Below are 27,515 nucleotides of genomic sequence, written 5' to 3' on the forward strand. Positions count from 1 at the left end.
ATTTTTTCTGATAGTTTGCGGTCTTCGCTCCCACCGCTGCGGTTCCACCGCTGCGGTTACCACTCGAGTCAACCAATAATCACGAAGCGACAGCTTCGCTTTAGGATGATTTCCACGTTTAGACGCCCTTTTCATACCATTTCTTTAAAACATCCATGTCAGCTACGCTGCGTAACGAGTTCCTCGATCACAAATCATCAGTGATTCTGGCTGGGGCTGAATTCTCGCTGGCCCGTCCCCTATCCTACGAATTTGTGCTAGCTCGAGCACCACCTACTGTCGGTCGCGTGGCGCTTCGGGCTGCGTAGTTCGACCGACCGAATCAGGAGGGAGCCTCGAGCCCACGTGTCTGACCCCCATCTTGCGCAATCTTTCCTCGCGCAGCGGCAAAATATCAGCCGAGGGCCTCCGCGAATGGCGCCGTGGCCCAAGCGTGTCTCCTGCCTCCTGCGGCGGCCGCCCCATTGACGGATGCATTATCGGAACTTTGCTTGAGCTCAGCAAAAACGACAATGTGAAGCAGAAGGTTGCTCCTTTCGCCGCCTCGCTGTTGGGTTCCAGCGGCGAGGCGGCAAGCAGCGCTATGGGTGCAGTCTTTTTTCACGGGCTTGGCGATGTTCTACCGGCCTTACTCGCATCATTCGTGCTGTATTGCGTGGCCGTCGTTGTCGGTGCGTTTGCCTGCTTGGCCGGCCTGTTGTACTACATTAAACACAAGCAACGCGAGACGATGGTCTACATGAAGAAGTTTCCCGGGCTAACGGAGCCCATCCCCATGCTGACCACATGGTCGATACATCGGACCCTTTCCAAAGAGGCGCATCGTTTGGACGTCGGAACGCGTAAGCTCTCACACTACTCGCACGTTTCCTCGAGCAGTTGTGGCACGTCCTGCTTCTGGCAATTTGCCTCGGTGTCCATTTATTATCGTTTCATCAGCTGGCGCAGTCCCCTATGCCATCTTACCCTGGTGGCAGTCGTGCATCGTCTAGCTGAAACCGTAAGAGCCGTTAACCTTGGATCTTCTGTCTACGCCGGCTGATTTGATCACACTGCATGGCTTCAGCGATACTCGCGTTCAGCCGTGTCGAGTTGCGTAAGCCAACGAGGCACCAATATTGACTCTGTACGTGTGCGCCTCTATGAGCTCTTTCTGTGAGTGCCTCTATGAGCTGTCTTTTGTTTCTGCTAACAGATTTGTTCCAGCTGTCCGTCGGATTTTCTCGAATGTACCAGAAACATGGCATGCTTCACTTTTATGACGCCACTAAGCCCACTCTAGTAGTGTTCAAAGCTGGTCCTATTGAGGTAATTATAAAGATCAGTATATCTTGTGACCGAAATCACTGTGAGTGGTATAAGTCTGAAGGCTCTACTTTTTTTTTTCAGGAACTTTTGACAAGTAATACAATACTTAAGAAAGGTCATGAATACGACCTATTAGGGCCATGGCTTGGAACTGGTGTTCTTACAAGGTAAATACTTCCTCTATCGTTCCGTACTCTTTGTTGTGTTTTATACTAACTTTTGCTGCTAAAAACAGAAAGAGAGAATGGGAGGAGATTAAAACGACGTTATAGCAGCACACTGCTAGTAAACAGACGAATATTTTGTGTGAGACTTTTTCAGTTTATTGCTATGTAAGGATATTTCATATGGGGAAATGAATATGCATGGGGGATACTTGTATATAGTCGCACCTTCCTACATCTTTCATTATATGCACGTTCTGTGATTAACATTCCCGCAATGTCAAACTTCGTTGCCAGTCTTATCAGGGAAGGTTAAATTAACGAATCAATATCCAATAAAAATAAGGTATTATCTCATCAGGGATCACCTATCTAACAAGTCCTTCGCTATTCACGCGCGCTGAAGTGGTCTCGTTTCTTTCCGATTCTTTTTTGTTTTCTTTTTTATATTCATTGTACAGTGTGTGTACTCTGTGGAGTGCGGTTTTCTTGCACTGCTTAGAATATCGATGAAATTCGCCGCAGTTTAACGGAGGGTGAACGCATCACAACAATACGTGCAAGCAGCTGCACTTGTTTAGAAACCTGGTTGCTAAACCTGTGAAATTCGGCTTTTCACCTTCGCTTCAATAGTTTACAACATTAGGCAGCGGTGAAAGAGCTGGAAAATTAAAAATAATTCATGCTAATAAATTACACGTACTCGGGCGCATAAAGCACACGCGCAAGTAGTACTGGCGAAACACTCAGTTAAAATTAAATACTTGTGCTTTCACGTGCAAAGCTGCGATCTGATCATGAGTTACTCCATGGTAGGGAACTTCGGATCATCCTGACCACCTGAGATTATCTAACGTGCCCCCAAATATAAGTACGTGAGCGTTCTTTCGCTTATTTCCCATCGAAATGCGGCCGCCACGGCAGGGACCAAACCCACGACCTCGAACCTATAGCAGCACAACGCCACAATCACTGAGCCACCACGTCGAATATAGCACTCAGTTGAATGAGTGACTTATTTAGTTGATATTGTAAATGTTCGCAAGTTTCCTCGCCTGACTGCGTAATCAACCTATACTCAGTGATAGCAAAGCGACACCACAAGCTAGGGCAAAAAAGAAAAGCAAAGGAAATCAGAAAACTCATTGTGTTGGAGCATTAATCCCTGAGCTGAAACTTAGTTACTTTGCGTTTGAAATTTATTGTCATCCCAGAACATATATGCAGCGCTTATTACCTTTCGATAATCCAGCAAAGTGAGTCGTGTTAAAATAAAACGAAAGGTTTGCCGCTGTTGAGGGCGTTACGAGAAATGCCTTATCAGCCGCATATTATTGGAGGTTCGTCAACAGATTGAAGTTCCATGATGACTTTTGAATATATGAAAACTTATTTGCAAAAAAGATTTGACTTTTTTTTTTTTTATGGCACGGCTTTTTAGAAACAGCTCATTTTTATTCAACCACTCATAATAGCTTAAATGGGGTATGTAAGGCAGTAGAACAACCTTTTATTTTTAGACACCCCCAGCAGGCGTCGTATCAAAATAGAAGGCGTCTGCGAAGTAACGGAAATACTGGAGTTGTATGGGCTCGCGTACTAATGCTGTCTTGCTCGTAAGGGCCGACGACCCCGTACCCACCATGACCCACTATTTGACAAGTGGTTTCCACAGTTCTCCTAAAACTCGTTACTCTGCGCCGTCAATCTACACCCCGTGTGGGGCGCGTGTGCTCCCCGCGCGCACACCGCATGTGTGCGTGCGCGGGGCACTGGCGTTTTTATCGCATTCGTCAAGCTTACTATCGCATTCGTCCTTAGCGCTGATATCTTGTCCCGCCTCGTGCAGTGCTTTTTGCAACGCTATGAACACATTCACATTCCTCTTTGGCTCCATGTGACAGTAATATATATCCCAGTATCAGCGCATGAATTATATTTGTGTGTTGACTGCATCCGCATCACTGCTCTTGTTATTCTTTTAAGAAATGCAAGCACGGATGACAAAACGAGACTCGCAGCAGAAATAGCTCACGTATTCGTCTTAAAAAAGCAAAAACACTGTAGATTAGCACGCATATGTCGAGGCAAAAGTAAACAAGCAGCACTTGATCTGAACAAAGCAACATAAGGGAACTGAACCTGCGTTCTCCTATAACACCATCGTTTCAGAACCGTGAACCAAATCATTCATCTCGAATCGTAGGGTGTCGTGCTGTTCCAGCAAGAGTACTATAGCTGCAAAGGGTACCGTTGTTATTTCAGTCGAATGACAACGCTCCGCTGAAGAAAGCCGGTATTTTCGTGGTCACCTGATATTTGTAAAGGAAGCTTTATTTTTTTACAGTTCAGGATCAAAGTGGCGCTCTCGGCGGAAACTTCTGACGCCTGCGTTCCATTTTCGAATCCTGGAGGACTTTATGCCTGCCGTCAATGAACAGTCCAAAGTTTTGGTACACAAACTTGGCCAGCTTGGAAAAGATCGTTCCTGCGACATCGTTCCACTAGTAACCCTTTGTGCTTTAGACATTATATGCGGTGAGTTTTTTATAATTATTGTACGCCCCATGTTAGTGCCTACGTTCCGGGCGAGTGCCAAAACTTGACCTAACCATAGGATATTTGACGAAAATAGAGAGCGAGATTCCTTCCTTGAAGTCTTGGTAGCAATAGAGTTTGCGCATGTTCAGCTTCTATAGTACTTGTATTTCGCTGACGCTTGATATAAAGGATGGCGTTACAGAATTTTGCTATATGATTGGGTACTATGAGGTGGCGCAAGTTCATAGTCCTTTCACTTGTTACACGATACAAAGAGAGTGGCAGCCATTATTTCTTGTAGCTTTTAAGTAAAACGCAGTTAGAAAGAGAGCCGTTCCACATTTTTGCTTCCGCGGTGTAACATAATATACAGGGCGTTTCAGCCAATTCTAGCAAATGTATTTTTTTCTGTGTATTGGTCTGCTGTAGTGGAACGCAATTAAAGCATGTTGGCCACTCAGTAGAGCAAGTCATACATTTTTTTATATTCTGTCAATAAACAAATATTGTCAAGGTTAATTAATCAGCTTCGCAAGTCGTAAATGCAAGGAAATAGATCCAACAAGAAAGCTACGGAGCGGTCCATGGAAACGCGCGGTTTAGCCCTTTCTAACTTCGTACCTAAATGCGGAATATCTTTTTCTTGTGCGACTCACGAAATATGAGAAATACACAAAGAAATGGTTAAAAACAAGTGACATTCTGCCTCCGCGCCGCGATCGCAGAGCTCTGAAATTCTAAACGTGCCGCGCATGAATGAATGTCATGTTTAGCCTAGTGTATATATATATATATATATATATATATTATCATCATCAGCCTGGTAACGTCCACTGCAGGGCAAAGGCGTCTCCCATACTTCTCCAACTACCCCGGTCATGTACTAATTGTGGCAATGTTGTCCCTGCAAACTTCTTAAAGGGAAGCTGAAACACTTTTCGAAAAAAATGAGTTCTCTGCGGCATTCTACAGTTTTGAGTCCCCTGAACACGCATATCTGGTTCAAAAAGGGCGGAAACAAACGCAAGCGGCTCTTTTAAATTTATTACTGCGCGCGTTTCCGTCTATGCTTCGCAGCCTGCCAGCGGCGTTTGCTCGCGCTAGCATGCACGTGAAGCTGCCGCGACGGGCTGCAATTAAAAAATACCGAAAAGAAAATTGACTTAAAAGAACGTGTTAGCAGCCGTATAAGTACACGGATTGTTTCTATGGGTAAATTCTTTCTTTTTTTCATTCAGAACTGAGCTTATATATGGAAAATTTTCTCAAAAGTCGAGTCCAGCAACACCGAACTTTTTCTAAGTGCGAACGCAGCCACTGCAAGAAGTATCTCAAGCCTCCACAGCGTTGCACCTGATGTATGAAACGGAGTATAGCAACGCTAGCAACAACGCGTTTCCGCATTTGTCGTAAGGCTATCCGGCTACGCTAACTGTGTTACCAGACGTTAATGGCTGCGAATGTTCGCATTTCTCGAGTGCATCAATGTGGGCCTAATCAGGCTTTCATTAAACTAGGTGCACCTGCATGTGCTGCGTATTGATGGAAGATGAAGAGCACAGCACAGTTGATTTCATCGGCACGAACTTATCTCTCGTCACCGCACTGACCCACTGCGCTGCAAGCTTCTTGTCCTTCGGGAACCTGTGAAACACCACATCGTCTCGCCCGCCTGTGTTCGCGCAGCCGAATGCTGCACAGAACGAGGGCATGTTGGACGCCCTTGGCTGTAGACACTCACGCAGCACAGAAGGAAAGAACAAGTTTACGAAAATCGCAAAAGAAAACAAACGTGAGCGGCGGCGGCGGCAGATCTCTCATAGCGTCGTTCAGTAAAGCACATGCCAGCACGCCGGTCCGGCAACTCGGTCCCCGCCAGTGACGTCACTCTCGCCAGTTCTCTCCTCTGGCAACCACCTCATCCGGCGCTCCGGGTGAGGTGGTTCACCCGCGCGTCCGCGGGGGTGATTTAGAAAGCGATTTCCGCTCCTTATATTAATAAAACGAAGAAAAAAATTACGGAACCGTAAATTATTAGGTCTGTTCTTTCCAATCCCAGCAATTCATGGAAATTGAAAACCGTTTCAGCTTCCCTTTAATGTCATCCGCCCACCTAACTTTCTGCCGCCCCCTGCTACGCTTCCCTTCCCTTGGAATCCAGTCCGTAACCCTTAATGGCCATCGGTTATCTTCCCTCCTCATTACATGTCCTGCCCTTGCCCATTTATTTTTCTTGATTTCAACTAAGACGTCATTAACTCGCGTTTGTTCCCTCACCCAATCTGTTGTTTTCTTATCTCTTAATGTTACACCTATCATTCTTCTTTCCATAGCTCGTTGCGTCGTCCTTAATTTAAGTAGAACCCTTTTCGTAAGCCTCCAGGTTTCTGCCCCGTACGTGAGTACTGGTAAGACACAGCTGTTATACACTTTTCTCTTGAGGGATAATGGCGAACCTGCTGTTCATGATCTGAGAATGCCTGCCAAACGCACCCCAGCCCATTCTTATTCTTCTGATTTTTTCAGTCTCATGATCCGGATCCGCAGTCACTATACCTGTCCTAAGTAGATGTATTCCCTTACCATTTCCAGTGCCTCGCTACCTATCGCAAATTACTGTTCTCTTTCGAGACTGTTAAACATTACTTTAGTTTTCTGCTGATTAATTTTTAGACCCACCCTTCTGGTTTGCCTCTCCAGGTCAGTGAGCATGCCTTGCAATTGGTCCCCTTAGTTACTAAGCAAGGCAATATCATCAGCGAATCGCAAGTTACCAAAGTATTCTCCATTAACTCTTATCCCTAATTCTTCCCACTCCAGGTCTCTGAATGCCTCCTGTAAACAAGCTGTGAATAGCATTGGAGAGATCACATTTCGCTGCCTGACGCCTTTCTTTATTGGGGTTTTGTTGCTTTCTTTATGAAGGACTACGATGGCTGTGGAGCTTCCATAGATATCATTCAGTATTTCAGTACCGCTAACTCATTGATGGGCTCCAAAGCAGCCGATCAAAAGCCGATATATATATATATATATACCTGCTGACGTGTGGGTTATACCTGGTTAGCTTTCATTCGTTTTTTCTCCATAATGCCACTGTATGTGCACGCAAGTTTCTATTCACGGTAGTTTTCGTTGATTTTGACATGAGTCAATGCACGTGTTGGTGCACGTGTTGGTATATATATAGATATATATATATATATATATATTACCACCGTGTGCACGCGCATGTTTGTAAAGTCCTGTTATTTTTCGCACGTGCTTCTACTTATCAAACTATATATATATGATAAACAGCGATCGTCCATCAGAAAAGGGCCCTTATAATTTTTGTATGGACCATAACAACTCTTAAGGCATTTTGTATGCAAGCGCTGAAATCAAGCACGCGCGACATGTAGACGTTCTGTTTCATCTTCCCTGGCTATAGTGCTTTGCAAGGTATCTACGGATGTCATGCGTTACGAAATTCGTCCTTCGACGGAAGGAACTGTAGCCTCGAGACAGAAAAGCGATCACAGATAGGCTGGCCGCCCATTCTGTATCGTACGCGGGCGATGTTCTATCAGATAAGGTAGGAATGACCTCTAAAGTTATAATATTCTCCGTCTCTGTCGCCTGCGTCGCGCCGTAACGCCAAGAAAAGAACAAACGTCTCCTTGCACACAGGCTTGTCACTTGTCGTCATCTGACCTTTCGTAATAGAATATATCTTTTTTTTTTTTTGCTTTTCACACTCCTCACTTTGCGTACTGCAACGTTACAAAGCCTTGCAGTTGGCTTTATATCGCGGTACGCTTTCAAGGTGAAACGCGGAGCAAGGCTCTACCTTGAAACACCTATTCTGATCGCATGCTATGGTGATTACGATCACTTCCTGCTTTTTTAGCTTGAAATCAACCTGCTTTGTATGGCCCGTCTGCAATTACCAAATTTTCATCCCTTAGTACCATTGCAGCTTCAGAGTAAAAATATCTAGGATGAATTGCTCAGTGTAGAGATTATGAGAACACCTAACAACTGGGATTACCGATTGCAAGAACCTGCTTTTGTATTTAGCGACACGATCGTGGGACGAATCACTTGCCGTATTCACTGCAATATTCTGCAATATTCCTCGCAGCGTTCTGATGCTTTCCTTTCTGCCTTCTGTTTCTTTTTTTCCTTCGTCGTACGAGAGGCCACATCTAGTTAATGACAGGCTTCAAGCCATGTGATCCGATGTGGCGCGCACCTTGACAATGGCGTAACCCACAAACAAGGACTTGTTAATTGTGGTGATTGGTCGCAGTGATTCTTGCTGCCTTTTGAGCGATGGCTTTCAAAGTGCAGAGAACAAGAGATCCACACGAAGTCGCCAGAGTCGTCACGAGTTGTCCGCCATGCCGATGTGAATACTGGATTCGCAGTTATGGTACATTTGCGCGGGTGGACAGGGGGGTTATGATGGCCACATTCTCTCATGGGTGGCTGTCGAGAGCAGTTGCGGGTCCGGTGCGTCTCGTGTGCAGTAGGCCACTGCTGATTAAGGTCTGCGCTCCTAGCTGACATCTAACAAACCACACTGAAAATCCAGGAGGCTCCAGCTCCTCGAGTGTTACGAATGGAATGTGAGCACTAATCTACTCCATATTCGCCGGCTACGGGGATGCTCCGAGGATTGAACCCCCTTTGAAGTTTCCCGGGCGGAGGGGGGGGGGGGGGGGGTAGTGTCATTACCAGAGTTCTGTTACCCACATCATTCGAGGTTTCTTTTCAGTTGCCTCTAGCTTTTCACTCAAAATTCTATTGTGGCTAAAAAACTTCCTGCATCATTTTTGGCGCAGCCGTGCACGGCTTTTAATGTATACTTTTGCTTTATTTCTGCAAATCCTGACAATAGGCGGACAAGCGCATTAGAAGCACCAGCGGAGCGACAGGCTACCTCATCCGTATTTTTTTCACTTCAGCATATTTTTATTGTAATTTCCACTGTGAACACCATGCACAGACACAATATATTGAAATATATAGACAGACCGAATTTTATTATACTTTTTAAACAGAAGGAGGTCGCCTACAAACAATTATTTGTAATGGTATGGATAGACTATGCCTAGGCAATGAATATGTTGATGTGTGTTCACCGCGCTTCAAATTGCTTTGCCTGCTTTTTGCATCCTGAAAATAAATCTGCAGACTTCAGTGACCCTTTCGGCAGAGTCCTTTACCAACGGCGTGTGAAATGCCCGTGAATGATATGTGTCTCAGTTTTGTTTCTATTTCCAGTAGTGAATGCTAACGACTCATAAAAAAAAAAAACCTCTTCTAATAATTAACATTTATTAGAGATGGAAACATCGTCACTTGCGTGCAGAGATCATACATATGTATAATTTACTCAGTAACCGAAATGAGGCCTAGATGGATTCACTCGAAATCATAATCAATAGCAGTCATGCGCAGCAGCGCTTCAGCTCACACTCATAGTAAAAAAAAAATAGAAAAAAAAAGCAGCACTTTCATTGGAAAGGTGAAGCCGTGTTAGTGATAGCAAAGTTACAAGAAGGCAGACTCTTACCGTATAAATCCGTGTAAGGGTCGCACTCGAGGGAGGGCCAGACCCCGAAATTGACAGCAAATAATAAAACAAAAAAAAATCCAACCGAGAAGCAATCGCGTTCGGCGCGAGCAAACGATTTCTTGGTGGTATCTTCGTGTGCTTAAACTTTTTCAACTGCGTTACATGACTTTTCTTATTGATGTGCATTTGTACGACTTAATAGGCACAAAACAAATAAATCTCCCTATTGCGTTTAACTGAAGCCGCTTGACACGGGGCTCAGCCGAGAGAAGCCACACACTCTTGGTGGTGCGAGGGGACTCAGGCTGTGAAATTGAACTTTCTCCAACTATGAGGTCTTGTAAATACTCATATAAAGCCGTCACTTCACTTGACTGAACAATTCTTCGAGGTTACACGAAGTTTCTTCAAGTGCAACTGTTATTAAAAATAATATACAGGGAGTCCCATCTATCATGCACCAAGATTTAAAAATGACACGTAGCTAGACAGAACCAAGGTAATGTTGCTTGCTGTCGCTTGGAGATACTCTGATTATATTTTTGCATTCCGCCTAATTACATGAGTAGTCGTAATTAATGAATCAACTTCTCAGATATTATAACTAGATTAAAAGTGCCAATGAGAAAATTGTAGAGCAACATTAAAAACTCCCGATACGGCTTTCTGTTGCTCAATATGGGCTACATAAGTTTTTTTTTTTTTTTCCGAGCGTGAAAGAAGCCATCGAATACACGCTTAATTGCGCGCGACTGGCCGCTCGATGCACTATGCTCCCACGCATGAAATGAGTCAGGGATAATGGAGCACTGTGTTTGCGAAAGTAAACTGGACCAGTACTTAACATAAGTGTGACAAATTGAACGACACAATTAGCATTTGCTGATTTACACGTTACTTACCTTATTATCTGACGCTGAGAGGTGCTAGATTAAGTGCACGATAATGCCACAGTGTTGTTGTCGCACGTCCTATTGACAGCGAAGGTTTTCTTGGTGCAGAGCTGATGCGTGTGAATTCATCTATACACGCCGCATGCTCTCACATTTCACAGTAGTCATGACGTCAGGCATTTTTTTTATATAGCTATGAAAATCAAAACTCATTTCCAGATACAATAATGGGCTACACCATCAATGCTCAAAGTAACCAGCATTCGGATTATGTTCAAGCCATCCAAGTGTAAGTGTTTTGAATCGCTAATCAAACTTTGTGCCGTGTACATTTTAGGTACGCTGTCATGCTGAACTTCCGCTAAAAAAATACTCATGTGGACTTTACAAAGCTCTGTATGTCTTTCACGTGCACAGGCTTGGTCACAGCTTCACACGGCGCATAGAGTCACCGTTATACTGGATAGACGCGATATTCCGTCTTTCGAAGCCTGGTAAGCTGTTCCATCAGAAAATTGGAGAACTTCATCAATTTACTCTGAAGGTAACATTCCGCGTGATATTGTCGCTCTTGTTAATGCGTTTTAAATGTGTGTCGACGTAACATCGTTTCCATTAAGACTATGGTATCCATTAAGACTATGGTGGTCCTGCTAACACTTTCGCTGCTCATCGAATGAAACGCGATATCCGTAGAGCGAGGCGTTGAGTAGATTTCGTGTCACATCATTGATTCAAGCCAAATATCTCAATCTTGGTGAAATGAACGCGATAATTTCGAGAGCGAATTTGCGATTCGCATTCGTTTCACTGCAACTGCAAGTACACTTGTCTCACGAAGGCGCAATGCTTGACAAAGGTGAGGTGCTCACACCATCGCGGTTCATTCGCTGACGGCGGTAGGTGCACGGCATATCGCCCTGTGCAAAAGAGCCCACGCCTTCCGTTCAGAACTTTAGCTCTTCTTTCCCAATGCTAGCAAGGCTGGTGCTTGTTGTGGCTGCGCTTCATTTTCATCGAGCGTCTGTGTACGGTGCCCTTACATGACCTGTGTTGCTCGTGCTGCTCCATTATTTTCTCCTTCCTTCCTATTTCCAATTTATATGTTCCCCTTCCCTTCGTCCTGAAGAGTAGCGTACCTTTCGTTGGCAGCTTTTTCCCTTATTTTTTCCTCGTTGTATACGTGTTCAAATTAATAATAATAATAATAATAATAATAATAATAATAATAATAATAATAATAATAATAATAATAATAATAATAATAATAATAATAATAATAATAATAATAATCTTTATTGCACGAAGGAATACAGAATACAAGAAACGGGCCTGTTAAAGCCACAAGTGGCTTGAGGGACTTGGCCCGGCAAATCAGCGGACGAGCGTGCAATATTTACTTTACCATAGACATGTGGCAAGATTATGCAGGAGGACTAACAGTTGGGAAGCATAACACGAAGAAGAAGCAAAACATATAGCAAGAATCAATAATCGACACCAAGAAGGCAAGATATACATTTTTTTGAAATGATGAACAGCACTTGTTACAAATGTTGAAGCAACCATGTTACAGTGAATAAATCATGTTTTGCAATGCCTTTTTTGATGTAATGGAGAATGCCTCATTTGGCAAATCGTTCAGAATTTTCGGCACATAAACACAATGCCTAGCTTCACCATATCTTGTTGAGGATCGCGGAACTATAAAGCGAATAATAGTACGAAGACTTCGGGGGCCTGTGTAACATATTTTAAGATCACTGAACCAAAAATGCCTTAATACCGCAGTTTGCGTAAACAGAGTCCCGAAGCATGGAAGTCCAAGCGCTGAGAAGATGTTATCATTTGTGATTGATGGAGTGTTGTAGGCTATGATTTTAGTATGTTTTTTAACAAAGAATCAACAGGGTTTTGCGATCGGGTGGGGCAGAAAGCAAAAACAGTAATTCCATATCGAAAAGTTCTGTAGACCAAGGCATGCGCAATAGTTTTTTTTACTTGAAGTGGAACGATAGATTTATAGTGAAAGAATAGCCACGCAGTGCTCCTAAGCTTATCGCAAATATGCGATAGTTGACTATGCCACGACATATCGCTGTCGAACAACACTCCCAAGTATTTTACCGAGTTTACGTAGTTAACCGGCACGCCACAACAGGGATGACAGTTCCGACTGTGCAGGAAAATCGGTGCATCGATTACGGTTAGCTTTAAAGGAGATCTGAAGCAAACGAGTTGGGTTTTTAAGGCGTTAATCTTTAGAAAGTTATCAATGAACCAAGTCATTGTCTTGTCCACATTATTCTGAAGATTCGAGATGGCCATGTTGTACGAAAGATGTTTTGACAGCAGTACAGTGTCGTCAGCGTATTGAAATATCGAACATTTTGAAACAACCCGAGATAAATCATTAATGAATATATTGAAAAGTAGAGGTGATAAAATGGAACCTTGAGGAACTCCGGCTTTCAGTGGAAGTTCACTACTTGCATTTATCGTTTTATCCAAGACAACCACTTGTGACCGTTCTGCGAGATAGTTTTTGAGGACAGCGTAAAATGGACCCCTAAAACCACTGCAATATAATTTTTGTAATGGAATCCCGCGATGAACTGTATCGAAAGCTTTGGATATGTCCAAAAATAAAGCAACGCTAAACAGGTTTTGATCAAAAGCTGAGAACAGTTCATCCGAGACCTCCTCCAGAAGGGCTACGGTGCCACGACCGGTAACAAAGCCAAACTGACGAGTCGACAAAATCGAAAATTTTTGAACAAAGGATGTCATGGATTTTAAGATAAATTTTTCAATAATGTGAGAAAGTATCGGTAGTATAGAAATAGGCCGACAGTTTTTCATGTCATCCCTTTTCCCTCCTTTAAAAAGCGCTTTAACGATTGCGGTCTTAAGCTCTTTTGGGATAAGCGCGGTATCAAGAAAATTGTTCAACATGAAGAGTAGTATATCGGATAAGGCTGCAAAGTTCCTTTGTAGCATATTCGCTGATAAACCGTCGATTCCAGGAGACTTACTGCGCTTAAAGCTGAAAATTATTTCACGAAGTTCACTTTCTGAAATTCTAGGTAGAAATGCGGACGCTGAAAGGGATTCTTTAAACGTGTATTGGACGGTCTGCGATGAACATGCGTTCTCGGAAGACAGTGCGAACAAATGATTGAATTTATAGGCGACCTCGACTGATTCGCCTGGAAAAAAAGAAATTGGGCACATGTTTGAGGCATTTTTGCCACGAAGATAATTTATCAGTGACCGTGTTTTTGCCGCATTTCTCGATGACTGCTGAAATTTTTGAAAGAAGTACTGGCGCTCTGTATATCTTATCAAAGCAACCACCCTATTTCTTGCGGCTTTGTACTCGAAACGTAGGTTTTTGCTTTTTGAGGCATGCTTACACCGTTTCCAGAGCATGTCTCTGTAAGAAATGGCACGCATTATGTCCGCGGTCAACTGATTATAATCCTTTCTACGCTTCTGTATTACGACGCTTTTAGAAATGTTTTGAAACTCTTTTATTTGGTCGCAAAAGATACTATATACCTATTGCGGTGAATTTGAATCATTTATAGCCATCCAATTAAAACTGTTAATGAGGTTGTCTAAGAGCGTATGGTCGGTTATAGTGATGTAAATTGAGTTATTGGGTGGGGTGGTTCGATGAGCAGTTGGCATGGGAGAAGATGGCGACGAACGACAAGCGACGAGATAGTGATCCGCGAAACGTTGCAAAATGACACAAGAAGCAAAAGAGTAGTTAGGAGCGCGTGAAGCGATATGGTCTAAACATGACATTGTTACGTGGTAACCAACTATTTCTTCCCGGGTGGGAGCTGTTATAGTATTAGCAATACCGTACGAGGACAAGAGGGACAAGTAATCGGATACAGAGCCTACAGTGGAACATATGGCATTTATATTTATGTCTCCCACTAAACATAATTCTTCCACTGAATTCCATGAGACCAACATTTCTTCGAGTTCGAGAAGAAAATAGACAACGCTGTTGCAAGGTGGCCGATACTGAGCTAGCAACCTCAAACATCGACTACCGCAAGATACCGTCAGCGCTACGCATTCTGCATGAAGGAAGTTCACGTCAATGGATGTAACGTCAAACGTATCTCTAATAAAGATAGCGATACCGCCCCTTCGTCGGTGAGGCCGCGTCAAAAAACGGCATTGATAGCCTGGCACTGAAAACGAATGCATACATGCATCTGAAATATTGATTTCTGTCAAGACAGCTACGTCAGCAAATCCTATTCCCGATGTGGCAACTAGCTTAAAATCTTCCCAGTATTTTCGAAAGCTTCTGATATTAGTGTTTACGACAGTAAATTCATTCTCTGAGCTGTTACCAAATGTGTCCTTAAAAGACTTAAAGTTTGGGATCTAGCTGCAGGCGCTGGCCATAGTAGTTACATAATTTGATCAAGGAATAATAATAATAATAATAATAATAATAATAATAATAATAATAATAATAATAATAATAATTATGATGATGATGATGATGATGATGATGATGATGATGATGATGATGGGTTCGAACGCGCATTCATATCTTCTTCAGGTGCTGTGTGCACAGTTGTGCACGCCAATTGATAGTTCTTCAAAAACGAAAGAACTACTTAATATATCTTTATTTAAAGGTCGTACAACTTAAAACAATAACTCTCAAGTGTTTTAGTAAAACTAGTGAGGTATATGGCGAAGCGTCTGCTCACGGAGTTAGTATGTATCTATGTAACTGGTTCCCACTTCTTTCATTGTTTTTCGCAGTGCTTTAATTCAGACATATTCTCGAAAAATCTATGTAGGCGATTTACAAGTATCCTAGGAATGAAAAATTGACACTCTCATATCTGAAAGTGCTGTAAAAAGTCCTCGCATGGTGTCCACATTCTATAAACTTGATAAAACTCACTGATGAATTGAAAATGTTCAATCCTTTCACAGCTGTGCGCTTTGATTATTCTGAATGTGTAAGAAATGGGGTGACAATAATTTTCAATGGGCCGAATTAATTGTCACCTAGAGGGGGTATTACTACATCGTTCCCACACGCCCTATATTTCCGTCAACTTCCATGTCAATACACACTGTAAATGTGAATTCACTATCGTTCATACACCTTTGCATGCGGTTGCAGTTCAGCTATGCTGGAGTTCGCGATCTCGCTTAATAAATATAAGCAACTTTCTTCTGAACTAATGCGACGCTCTTTCGTGATTACTTGCTGCCCTATCTGACAAAAAAATTGAAAGAAAAAAGAATGCTTGATATGCGTTCGTGCCAGGAACAGGGCTGCTCAAGAAGCAACGCATGGCAACACAAGAAACTTCATAGGTGTCTCGTAGCCGCATTTTTTTATTGAATGGCTTCTCACGTTGCGCATCTATGCACGCCATCGCTTGCTAAGGCGTAAACTGCAACTCCATCTTCCAAGTATTTCACTAAGACTAAGCACTAAAAATATAAAAGAAAGACTTAGTCCACAATGAATGCACAAAGCCCATTAGGGCACTTCATTGCAGGCTACGGCTCCAGTTCCTTCATCTCTTCCGCTGACGTCTGTGCCTTTTGACAATGTCTAACGCGGCGCCGTTCTTCCGTGGTAGCATTGCTGATGATAGTTGGCGGCGTTGAATATCCAAGAAGGGGCCAAGTGCCATACGCGAAATAATCAAACATCCGCGCCGTAAAATGCAGGCCAGTAGCATGTATTTCATATATGGGAAGCCTTCGGTAAAGAGAATATGACAGTTGAGGGGATTTTATTACTTCTAAAGGAATATTTCAACTTGTTTAGAAAGGTGATCTTTGCACCCGTGCGGCACAAGTATACCATATGTAATCAGCCATACGTAAAGCAACAAAGTCATGACGATAAGAGAATTTGGCCTACTTACATGAACGAAAATCAGACGTGGGAGTGCTTTATGGTTTATTCATGGGTCTTACATTTTCTACTACACATTCGTTGCATACACACAAGCTCATAAACAGCACACACACCATAGGTTCATGCGCACAGGCTGAACACGTACTGTCTGCCGCTACAAACGTGCTGCAGCTATGGAGCTAACTACTATTCCCAAAGAAATATTTATTTCTGGTAGGTGTAACGCGTCATCGTAGTTAAAATTGGGTGTGAAAGCACGAAGTTTATCGAGCAGAAAGTAATGCAGGCAGAAGAGCACACACAAATGCTGACTACTTTACTGCTAGCTACGATGTTTTATAGCAATACAAAGCGTTTCAATGAGTTGGGTAATGCAGTCGAATCAGAATGGCAAGTTGGGCCAGTTGGTTGGGATTCATCGTAAGGGTTGTAACAGCGCACCCAAGGCAAGGACAACAGAAGGAACAAAACGATGACACAGCGCTGTGTCGTAGTTTTATTCCTTCTGTTGTCCTTGTCTTGGGTGCGCTATTACAACCATTACCATGAATGCAGTCGAAGTTGACATGTAATTGGGAGCTGTGATGAGATTAGGAACTTTGCTGAAATAGGATGCAATCGGCTGGTTCAAAACTGTGGTAATTGATGGTGGAAGGGCCTTCGTCCCTTGGTTCCTTCGTCGTGCAGTCGACACAATGTAGAAAGCTGCTGCTCATGACAACTTCAAAGAGTTCTTTGAAGATCATGATTAAAAAGCAGCATGAAGGCATGTATGGGAAGCTGCATTTTCGCCGTACACATAGACCAACTTGTCCTTATTACTATACTTGTTAAGTAGTCCTCTGTTTCTTTTGCCTGTCATCCGAATGGTTTTAGCTATGCAACGAGTTTGTTTTACCACATCCATCCGGTGTAATGTTGCAGGTTATCCGTGAGCGAAAGGAAGAGCTTCTGTCGTGTCCTGAACTACAAGAGTCCCTCGAGGAAACATCTCTGGAAAGTGACACCTACGGCGTGAAAGGAAAAACCAGGAAACCATTCCTCGATATCCTCCTCCGAGAACACATCAAGGACCCTGAAAACTTTACCGAAGAAGATGTTCGAGAAGAAGTGGACACTTTTATGTTTGAGGTAAAGTACATATCCTCAGACATTGTAATTCGCAAGGCTAGTGGTGTCGAATCAGTAGCGTCATGAACTCGCGGCCATCTTCAGTGCCATTCAGAAAGGTCTGCAAAATTTTAGCCATATTACTGAACGCAGCACTGTACAGCGGATATATTTTACTAGCAGCGCGTGAATGCACGGCTGGTACAACCATTCGCGCTCTCTGCTGATATACGCCGGTCGATGGCGTGATCATGCGCTGGAACAAAAAAAATGAAAACACATGTTTATTGAAGAGAAGGGTGGCGCGTGGCCGGTTTAAGGCTGGTTCTCTTTTTTCTTATGGAGGGTTGGGAGAATGGGGGGGGGGGGGGGGATAATTTGGTTATATTTTCTTCCCTGGTATAAAGGCATAGAGCACAAAGCGCTTTCGTGACGGGAGTGCACGTCCACGATTCCAGTATTGCGTGCTGTCGCTTGTACTTGTCTCTGAAGGGGTTTAGAGCTGTGATCATACTAGCGCATACCAAAACTACGATTTTACATTACAGGCGTATGACATAGATGGAGGCTTGTTTATTATTACTTTTTTGTAGCCTGCACACCAGACGTGAAGTTACGCCTCCAAAATGAAACAAGCACGCAAACAAACAAACAAACAAACAAACAAAATATATAAATGAGAAAAGCGGGCTCCGTCCGTAAGGTGAACGATATAAGTCATGGTTTTCACGCGTGCTGTGCGCAGCAGGCCTAGTGCCGAGAACTCTGTGCCCTCGCCTATAGCAACGCTGGTTATCAGCAGACTGCGCAGACGGCACTGTCGGTCTGGCGCTCTCGTGTTCTACTCTAACGGTTCTCACCTTTGGACGTTAGCAGCAAATTATGATCGGTGCAGTAAGCGTTACATAACTTTTGACATATTATAGCGGCTTTTTTTTTAATGCGCAAGCCTTTAGTAGCTCATGAGTGTCTGGGCGCAGTCCGTGGTGGACGCAGGAAAGCGGTGATCACCGGCGAGGGGAGCAAGGAGAGGAGGCGCTATGCCAGTAGCGCTGTGCGAGCGGGCGCATGAGAGAGCGGCGCGGACATGCGCGTGCCGGGGGTGCGCGCACATCGGCGACAAACATTGCAGCCATATGGCTGTGATTGCATCCCATGCTCGCGGCCACGGCGGCGTGCGTTCGCAGAACAGTTCAGACAACAGCAACAGAGGCAGTCATAGGCTTTCGCCTATCGCAGTTTAGTTCAGCAAAGTGTCCATAGATTTTCTGTCTTTAACAAGCATACCAAAGGTCAATTGTTGTCTTCTAATATTGTTTGGTTGCAGAACCATTCTGCAACAAGTAAAGGTTATCATTGACCGTGATAAGACAACTAGCGACGGTAAGAAAGGAGTACCGCGTGCAAATCATAGCCGCCCCTCACACCCAGAAGCCCGGAACTCTCACGTTGTGCTTCTGCACAAACATGAGATTTTTTTCAAACATTTTTTCAAAATTTCGTAATGTGAACAATACACAAGCGCTTTATTCTTAACTCTGCAACTCAACGACACATGAATATATCACAATTTTGTAAACTGTACCTATTAGGACATATAAAGAGGACAGAAATGATGCATCATACACCGCTCTCAAATATATGACTAATTTGGTAGAAGGACTTGCAAAATGTTCGTGCGTATTATAACAACATCACGTAAGCTGTAAGCTCGTACGTCCAATCTGCCCGCTATAGGTGCTCTAACAGATACACTTTACAGTACTACGATATCTGTGTTTGGTGCAGAGTTACGGATTTGTGAACTTCATGCTTTATTTTTTTTTGAAGCTTGTTCATTTGCGGCAATGTTTGTGAAAAGAAATATAATTTCCTAAATTCTAAATCAAAATTATGTTTCATATATTTGGCTAGACTTCAACTTTTTCAAATACAACAAAATTAATGCAAATCGTTCCAACGTTGGTCTCATGAGAGCATTTCTGCGCTTTAACATGTCGTTGAATTGAGGGATAGGAGTTAGCCCCCAGCTATATCTTCCTCTTGACGAAGCTGAGCGGAAAGTTGAAATGCTCTACAATGATGGAGAAAAAAAAGACGCCTAGAGGTGACTAGCTCAGGATGTAACAAAACAACTTCACCTCTGCATTGTGGCCTGTGCCATTCGCCGACTGTTTCTGGGATTGCCAAGACAAATTAATGTCGCCGCTACATGTTCTGTGGACATGAAAAAGCAGTTCTCTAATGAAAGAAAGCCTTTGATAAAGCCTGTATTATTTGCTACAGCGCTGTCTTATCTTTTGCTTGTGTTATGTAAAATGTTGTGTGCAACGAATTTAAAGGGTCACGACACAACAGCCATGGGAATGAGCTGGGCTCTGTATCTCTTTGGTCTGTACTCGGAGCACCAGGAACTCATGCACCAAGAGCTAGACACCATATTTGGCGCCAACCAGACCCGGCCTATCACTTGGGAAGACTTGAAACAAATGAAATACATGGAATGCTGCCTAAAGGTGAGAAGCGTTGGGAAAATATCATACATTCAATTATCAGTGCATGCTCTACATGGCTTGCGTATGATTGATTGTGCATGACAAGCAGTCATTCTGCAGCCCAGAATGCAGAGCTCCGGGCTCAGTGCCATGGTCCGTGGAAGGCATTGTATGCTGTACGTATGCGTGCACTGCCTGTTTCCGTGAATCATTTGAGAAGTGAAGGCACAGACTTCGATTAATTGATCTTGATTGCAAGCTTTCAGGGTTTCCACAAGATTAAACTAAATGACAAGAAGAGATGCATTCCACGCAGGGTTGTGCAGGCAACGGACGATGCAGCCTTCAATTGAAAAGCACCGTAGCGATGCTGAAAGTGCAGCATCCTGGGAGGCTTGAATTATCGGTTGTACTGCCTCATTAAGTGGTTTAGCTCCCGAATCTGTTCACATTCATTCCACGATAGTGAAAGCACTGAAGGTAGGATTTCACAGTAAGACTGGCGTTATTGGCTGTTATGTAAACTTGTCTATGGAAGCGGGAGGACTTGGTGTTTGGACTTAAAGTTAACAAGAGAGGTGAAGAGGTCTGGTGGCAGAACATGATCCTTTTATTCTGCGTTGGGTTAAGGAAACGCGAAGATAATGTTCGCGCGTGCTCGAGATAGATAGATAGATAGATAGATAGATAGATAGATAGATAGATAGATAGATAGATAGATAGATAGATAGATAGATAGATAGACAGACAGACAGACAGACAGACAGACAGACAGACAGACAGACAGACAGACAGACAGACAGACAGACAGACAGACAGACAGACAGACAGACAGACAGACAGACAGACAGACAGACAGACAGACAGACAGACAGACAGACAGACAGACAGACAGACAGACAGACAGACAGACAGACAGACAGATAGATAGATAGATAGATAGATAGATAGATAGATAGATAGATAGATAGATAGACAGATAGATAGATAGATAGATAGATAGATAGATAGATACGCAAAGACTGGGAGGTTAACCAGACGCACGTTCGGTTTGCTACCTTGTACTGGGAGAAGGGGAAGGGGGTATAGGGATGAAAAGAGAAAGAGAAGAGAGAGAGATAGAGCACAGTTTCGCGCACATTTAAAGGTACGCACTGAGTCAATGAACAAGAAAAGAGAGTCATCTGGACATCCTATGTCTTAAAAAGAATTGATACTGTGGGCTTCAAGAGCAACAGGCTTGTTTTGTTTTTTCCACCCACCTCTTCAAGTAATCGAACTGAAAAACTATAATTGCGCTATCTGCCACAGGGGACTTGCAAAAAATTGTATGGCCTATAACATAAAAAAAGAACACTCTGTAACTAAGAGGGCAGTGGAACCTTGCCACTTATGTTGCAAGGTTCTTGGTGACGTTACTTATTTATTGTCACTTTGGAAACACTTTCTGCGTTTAAAGGACAAATGCTCTAAATAATTGTTGTTTTTCAGCTCAAGGGTGCAGTTCTCGGTATTAAAACATTTGCTAACCCAAAATGCAGGCATGGCTGATAAGTAAAGGCCCGTTCATTGCTGTGCAGAGCACATGAGCTTGTTCCGCTTCGGCACTGGCATCGAGGCCCTTCACCTCGTATGTACAGCGATCAGAAGAGTTCGGGTGAACGCGAGAGCGCGCGGCCAGGCGGCTAGGCTGCATAAAGTGACATTGTAGCCAGCGTGGCCGCGCATCGAGTCAAGGCTGCGCGTGCACATTGACGGTTGACAACGTGACCTCGGATCGTCTGTTACATTTAGTGTTCGGCAAGCCCTTGTTGCACTCAAAAGAATGCCGCTTCAGTAGCGCGTCGCTGTCACGGAGAATTTAGCCTTGCGCTTGCGTGCAGCATATAAAAGGCCGGCGGTTTCACCAGATTGGGCCCTTAATGAACCAGATAGACGTGAAGTTTTTCATCACGGAAAAGCAATTTGTCCCCTCTTGTTACCTCCAGCTGTTCAAAGAAGGAACCAAATTTCTTTACTTTTCGTCACATTTACTGTACGAACACTGTACCGATGTGCAAGTCATTCGACCCACTTTTTTCGCCACAGGCCAGCTCCCTGAGTGGGCTGATGAAGTTTGATTTTTTTATACTCACGTCTTGTTAGATTGTGTATTCTTTTACTTGATTCACGTATTGTTAAGCTCGTTTTTGTTTTCCGCTATGCATTTTTGCTCTTTTGCTATGTACATCCCACTCCTGCCTAAGGCCCTCTGTGAAAGCTGGAAGTAATTCAGAAAAAAAAAATAAACAAAAGCATTTCCCTCAAGAGAGAACAATTTGCTTGAAGGCAATGCGGTTCATGTGCCTCCGAGGGAAATAGCCAGCCGTTTGCATGCGGGGCGCAAACACAAGGCTGGTTTCGTCGCTACGATTCTGCTCGTGCAAGTGCAACACTACTGCGAGTGCACTTGGATTCAGCGCATGCAGCTTTGGTGCAACCGAGCAACGCAGCAGACGACACGAAGCTGATCTGGCGATCTGCATAGCGCAGCATCGCGCACGAGTGTTCTGTGCTTATCTATGTGCTACGCAAGCAACGCTTGGCAGCGGATGCTTGGTTGAAATAGCGATCTCGTCTAAACAGGATGGCGTAGGAGTGCGCACGTATAGCTGACCGTAGTAGTGACGCTTGATAAGCGCGTTTCTTTTGCCGGTGCTCATATCGGCCTGAGTTCGCTGTCTGGGTGCACTGTAGCGCCACGTGCCACAAAATTTCGCGTCCTTATTCAATTAGAAGAAAGAAAAACAGCACACGCATACACGAAGAGAGAAAATGGCGGTTATTGAGGCAAAAGCGACACCAAAGCGCCAGACTTGTACGTACCGAACTACATGTAAGTGTAACCAATTAGATTTATGGGTAGTTTTGTAATTAACTATTACATTGCGAAGTTTTACGCGCCAAAACGACGATATAGTTATGATGCACGCTGTAGTGGGGGACAGCGGAATAATTTTGACCACCTGTGGTTCTTTAACGAGCACCCGATTCATGATACATGTGTGTTCTTGCATTTCGCCCCATGGAAACGCAGCCGCCGCGTTCATGTTTTGATCGCGTGCCGTCGGGCTTAGCAGCACAGCATACGTTTTTAAATCAAGTAATTACTCTTGTAATTGGTCACGTTTTTGCTGAACCCACCGTGATTGCGTAGTGGCTATGGTGTCGGGCGGCTGAGCACGAAGTCGCGGGATTGCATCCTGGCCATGGTGGCCGCATTTCGACGGGGGCAAAATGCGAAAATACCCGTGTACTTAGATTTGTGTGCATCCCAGGGGTTCCGGATTTCTGGAGTCCCTCACTACGGCGTGCCTCATGATGAGATCGTGGTTAGAGTACGTAAAACCCCATAATTAATGTTATTGTAACGCGTATAGGCATGCCAGTGCTTAACTTCCAACATTACTGGGAAAGAGCGTAATATATATATATATATATATATATATATATATATATATATAATCATGTCTAGCTACGCCAAAATACGCATTGCGCTTGTGCCCAACTATTCGCTATCAGGAGCAGTAGCTTGACCTAAGAGAATTTAGTTCTTCATTAGGTGCTATGAGATCTAGAAATCATCAGCAGAAATAAAATTAAGTAAGCGCATGAATTATTTGAAGCAGGAAATATTCACAGACCACGCGCACAGTGCGTCAGTTCAACCTCTTGACTGTCTAATAAAGGAATAAAGTTATTTAGGTGAAGCTTCAGATGCTAAAATAAAAAAGAAAGCCAGTACTATATTTAAACTCGTGCTTGCTGACAGACGATGCTTCCCTGGTAGTTCCAACCTTTACATCACGTTTGAAGTCGCTGCCTCGAGCTTTCTTTTCCATGCTGGCCTAGCGGATTACATATGACAGGATTTAAGCGTCCGTTATGCTACTAGATAAAGGTCGAGCGCAACTGAACATTTAAAATGAACTTTGATTACACTGAGTAGATTAAAGGAAAGTTAACACTCAAAACGTTCAGTTTTTCACCCAGTCAACACTACACTTTGATCTTAGCCAAAACCCAGTCAAAATGTGGCGCTGCCTCTAGGGGCAGCGGGGAGACACTGGCCGTTACGCGTGTTTCGTCCTGAGGCTTCAGAATCCGATGTCTTTTTGCTGGTCTGGAACACATCACTTGACACGTCTAAGCGACGTCGCTGTCCCACTTCCAGGGCCGAACGGAGGGAGCGGTCATTCACTCTCGCCTGCAGCCTTGAGTCTGCGGGGGTTCAATGAAGGGGAAAAACATAAAGAGCAAAGCCAGTTTTACCTGCCGAAAGGAAAGTACGGCTGCGTATTGGTGCAACGCGTGCAGAGCGTGTACATTCACGTATATTTCTTTTTTTTTTCATTTGGATAATATATGCATAATTACAGACAGTTTCAGTGTCTGCAACTGCTTTTTATTTTGCTTCGCTTCCGATGTTGGCCTATCTTAGATCGGGCCAATTGATACAATATTTTATGCGTGTAAAGCTATCCGCACTTCGTTTTGCGAGTGTTTTGTCTTTCCTTACAGGAGTCCCAGCGATTGTATCCATCAGTTCCATATATCACTAGAACATGCGAGCAAGACGTCATGATCGGTAAGGTTTTTCCCTATTTTGTCTCGAAGCAGAAAGCTTCAGTCGTCAATTGCAGGTCACCGTGTGCCCATAGAATTATACTATAATGTGCCTTTTCTTAAGGCCAGAATTCGAGCGTGCGAGTGTGAGTGAGTGCTTTGTTAGTGCAGAGGCCAGGCTGGCCTTGTAGGAAGCACTGGCATCGCGAAGAGCATTGTGAAAAACAATATAAATACAGCTCATGTCACAAATAAAAAGAAATCCGACCATTCTCTTGCTGAAACGAACAGGGAAGTTATACATATGTTCCATTAAACATATACTGTCATTAAACATATCAGTGTCAACAAAGTCAGTTTACTTGAAAGAAAAGCATTCACAGATTGTTAAATAAAGCGATAAGGAAAACACAAAAATAAAATAAGGCATGATGCGACATAACATGACGTGACATGAAGCTATGAGTGGCCGTGACGTCTCTTCCCTCATAAAAATCAGAACAAATACCAAATGACGGCTTAATGTTCTAAAAGAGCGAAGTAAATCTAGGCATAATTTTGTTGTTGCTGCATCAGCCCTTGCGCGCTGAGCTATGGTAGTCCAAGCAACTTCGAAAGCATTTGCTCACTTCGTCGAGTGTAAAAAAAAAAAAAAGACTTATTTGAATTATAATCAGGAAATGTTTGTAATATATGCTAGGCAACTCTTCATTCAAATATCTGAGCATTTATACTGATGAAGCGCTACGTTTCAATGCATGTGAATTATACAGGGTTATTATGTTTAAGTTTTATGGAATTTTGAAAGATCGCGTGGTGCAGATATGGCATAATTGTTGTCATTGAACTGGATTATTCGAAGAGACGGACATTACTAGCACGAGAAATCAAAACGCATATTCGACTATATAAACAATCACTGATTAACTGCTTAATTAATTACTTTGCGGCACATATTGCAATTTACGAATTGTAGCCGGTGAGATTGCAAGACGTATCGACTTGAAATGAGTTTCAAGAGCCCTTTCCTCAGTTTGCAAAGGCAAACTGTAGAAAGGGCACCTCGCGGAGGCCTCGCTTACGGCGGGTGTCTTCCATGTCCTACATGGAAATGGACGCCGCTGAGGACAGGACGCATCTGCCTGCTGCTGCGCGCAAGCACTCTGTGGTTCTTCAGATTGCGAGGCAGCCTCTTAGTATATTCCAGGAGTTTTCAGGAGTTCTTCAGGTGACAACAAAGTCCTGTCAGTGTTTACCAGAGTGCTCGATCTTTTTTCTTTTTTTCAAGATCACGCAGGATTCTGAAAATGTATCTGGAAGGGTTCACAGGAAGATGGACGTTTTCTTTTTTTAACGTTTGATAATTAGGAGATGTTGGCGCTTTTGTCAGGGGTCATGACGAAAACAAGTCTCCTTGCTGAAACTCTGACTCTGGCTGGCAGGTTCCCTTTCTCGTCCGCTTCTAGTTTGTTGGCACTAATAGTGAAAGGGAACCCGCTGTGGTTGCTCAGTGGATATGGTGTTCGGCTGCTGAGCACGAGGTCGCGGGATCGAATCCTGGCCACGGCGGCCGCATTTCGATGGAGGCGAAATGCGAAAACACCCGTGTACTTAGATTTAGGTGCACGTTAAGGAACCCCGCGTAGTCGAAATTTCCCGAGTCCTCCACTACGGCGTGCCTCATAATCAGAAAGCGGTTTTGGCACGTAAAACCTCATAATTTTGATAGTGAAAGAGAAATCAGTCACTACGTTCCAGCAGTTTTTTATTATTTGCTGAAGCGTAGTTTGGCTAAAGTAGCCTATCAGACGTACGTTTTTTTTTAAAATTTATTACAGAAACGTCAGCATCAGATAGCGTTCGGATACTCATCGCGTACTTTCACTGTAATATATATGTAAGTGCTACACTCTTGAAAAAAAAAATTAAATTATGGGCTTTTACGTGCCAAAACCACTTTCTGATTATGAGGCACGCCGTAGTGGCGGACTCCGGAAATTTAGACCACCTGGGGTTCTTTAACGTGCACCTAAATCTAAGCACACGGGTGTTTTCGCATTTCGCCGCCATCAAAATGCGGCCGCCGTGGTCGGGATTCGATCCCGCGACCTCGTGCTCAGCAGCCTAACACCACAGCAACTGAGCAACCACGGCGGGTCCACTCTTGAAACGGTTGTGCCCTTTGGGGTGTATATTTGTCCCAAAAACAATAATCGTCATCTGCCTTGCTTGCGTTTCTTTTCTTGCAAGCTCGGCACTCGCTTTCCTGTCAAGAATGCTGTGTCTCGCTGATAACCCGCAAGCCGTTCGTCACTTAAAAATACCGGGCTCGCAGCGGTCAAAAAAGAAAATGCGGGCCAGACAGATGGCGATTATCGTTGTGGGACAAGATAAGCCCCAAAGGGTGCAAGTTTCTTTAAGAGTGTAGTAGCAAGCTTCAGTGATACAGACTATCGTACACTCTTAGGCAAAGTTACACCCTTTGGAGTGCCCCTTCTGCCACGCAACGATAATCGTCATCTGCCTTGACGCTTTTCCTTTCTTTAGCGCTGCGAGCCCGGTACTTTCCAGTAACGAACGGCATGCGTGTTATCAGCATGATAGCATTCCCGACAGGAAAGTAGCGGGTGCGGCGTTTTCAAGAAAGGAAACGCATCACGGCAGATAACGATTATTGTTGTGTGGCAGAAGGGGCACTCCAAAGGGTGTAAATTTGCCTAAGAGTGTATATGTAAGTCCACAAAGAAGCAGTACTTAACAATAACAGTAAATTTCAAGCACAGAAGCAGGCTGAGGGCCGTATGTCCAGAAATACAAAAGTACAATTACCATCCTTTGAGGCGCATGCTATTTGGCGGTGCCTGTTTCAACGTTTATAAAACCAAGGTTCTATAAACGTCGTTCAGG

At 43.7% G+C, this 27,515-nt stretch overlaps 1 protein-coding gene across 5 annotated transcripts in view; it reads left to right on the forward strand.

The window, feature by feature from the left end:
- The first annotated feature begins 391 nt into the window (after window positions 1-391).
- LOC126546971 (cytochrome P450 4c3-like) overlaps window positions 392-27,515 on the forward strand; it is a 34,140-nt gene continuing 7,016 nt past the window's right edge. Inside the window, exons 1-10 of one of the 5 annotated variants that reach the window (XM_055062927.2) lie at window positions 753-842; window positions 940-1,000; window positions 1,196-1,308; window positions 1,390-1,475; window positions 3,820-4,010; window positions 10,692-10,761; window positions 10,890-11,016; window positions 17,323-17,529; window positions 19,851-20,024; window positions 24,564-24,630. In XM_055062927.2, the coding sequence (XP_054918902.1) occupies window positions 1,228-1,308; window positions 1,390-1,475; window positions 3,820-4,010; window positions 10,692-10,761; window positions 10,890-11,016; window positions 17,323-17,529; window positions 19,851-20,024; window positions 24,564-24,630 (1,003 nt within the window). In that variant the 5' untranslated portion in view covers window positions 753-842; window positions 940-1,000; window positions 1,196-1,227. Of the gene's footprint in view, window positions 1,309-1,389; window positions 1,476-3,819; window positions 4,011-10,691; window positions 10,762-10,889; window positions 11,017-17,322; window positions 17,530-19,850; window positions 20,025-24,563; window positions 24,631-27,515 lie in introns of all 5 variants that reach the window. The other 4 variants (XM_050194708.3, XM_055062925.2, XM_055062926.2 and 1 more) reach the window with 4 other exon arrangements.

Source organism: Dermacentor andersoni, chromosome 1, assembly GCF_023375885.2.
Source record: "Dermacentor andersoni chromosome 1, qqDerAnde1_hic_scaffold, whole genome shotgun sequence".
In the NCBI taxonomy this organism is placed as follows: domain Eukaryota; kingdom Metazoa; phylum Arthropoda; class Arachnida; order Ixodida; family Ixodidae; genus Dermacentor; species Dermacentor andersoni.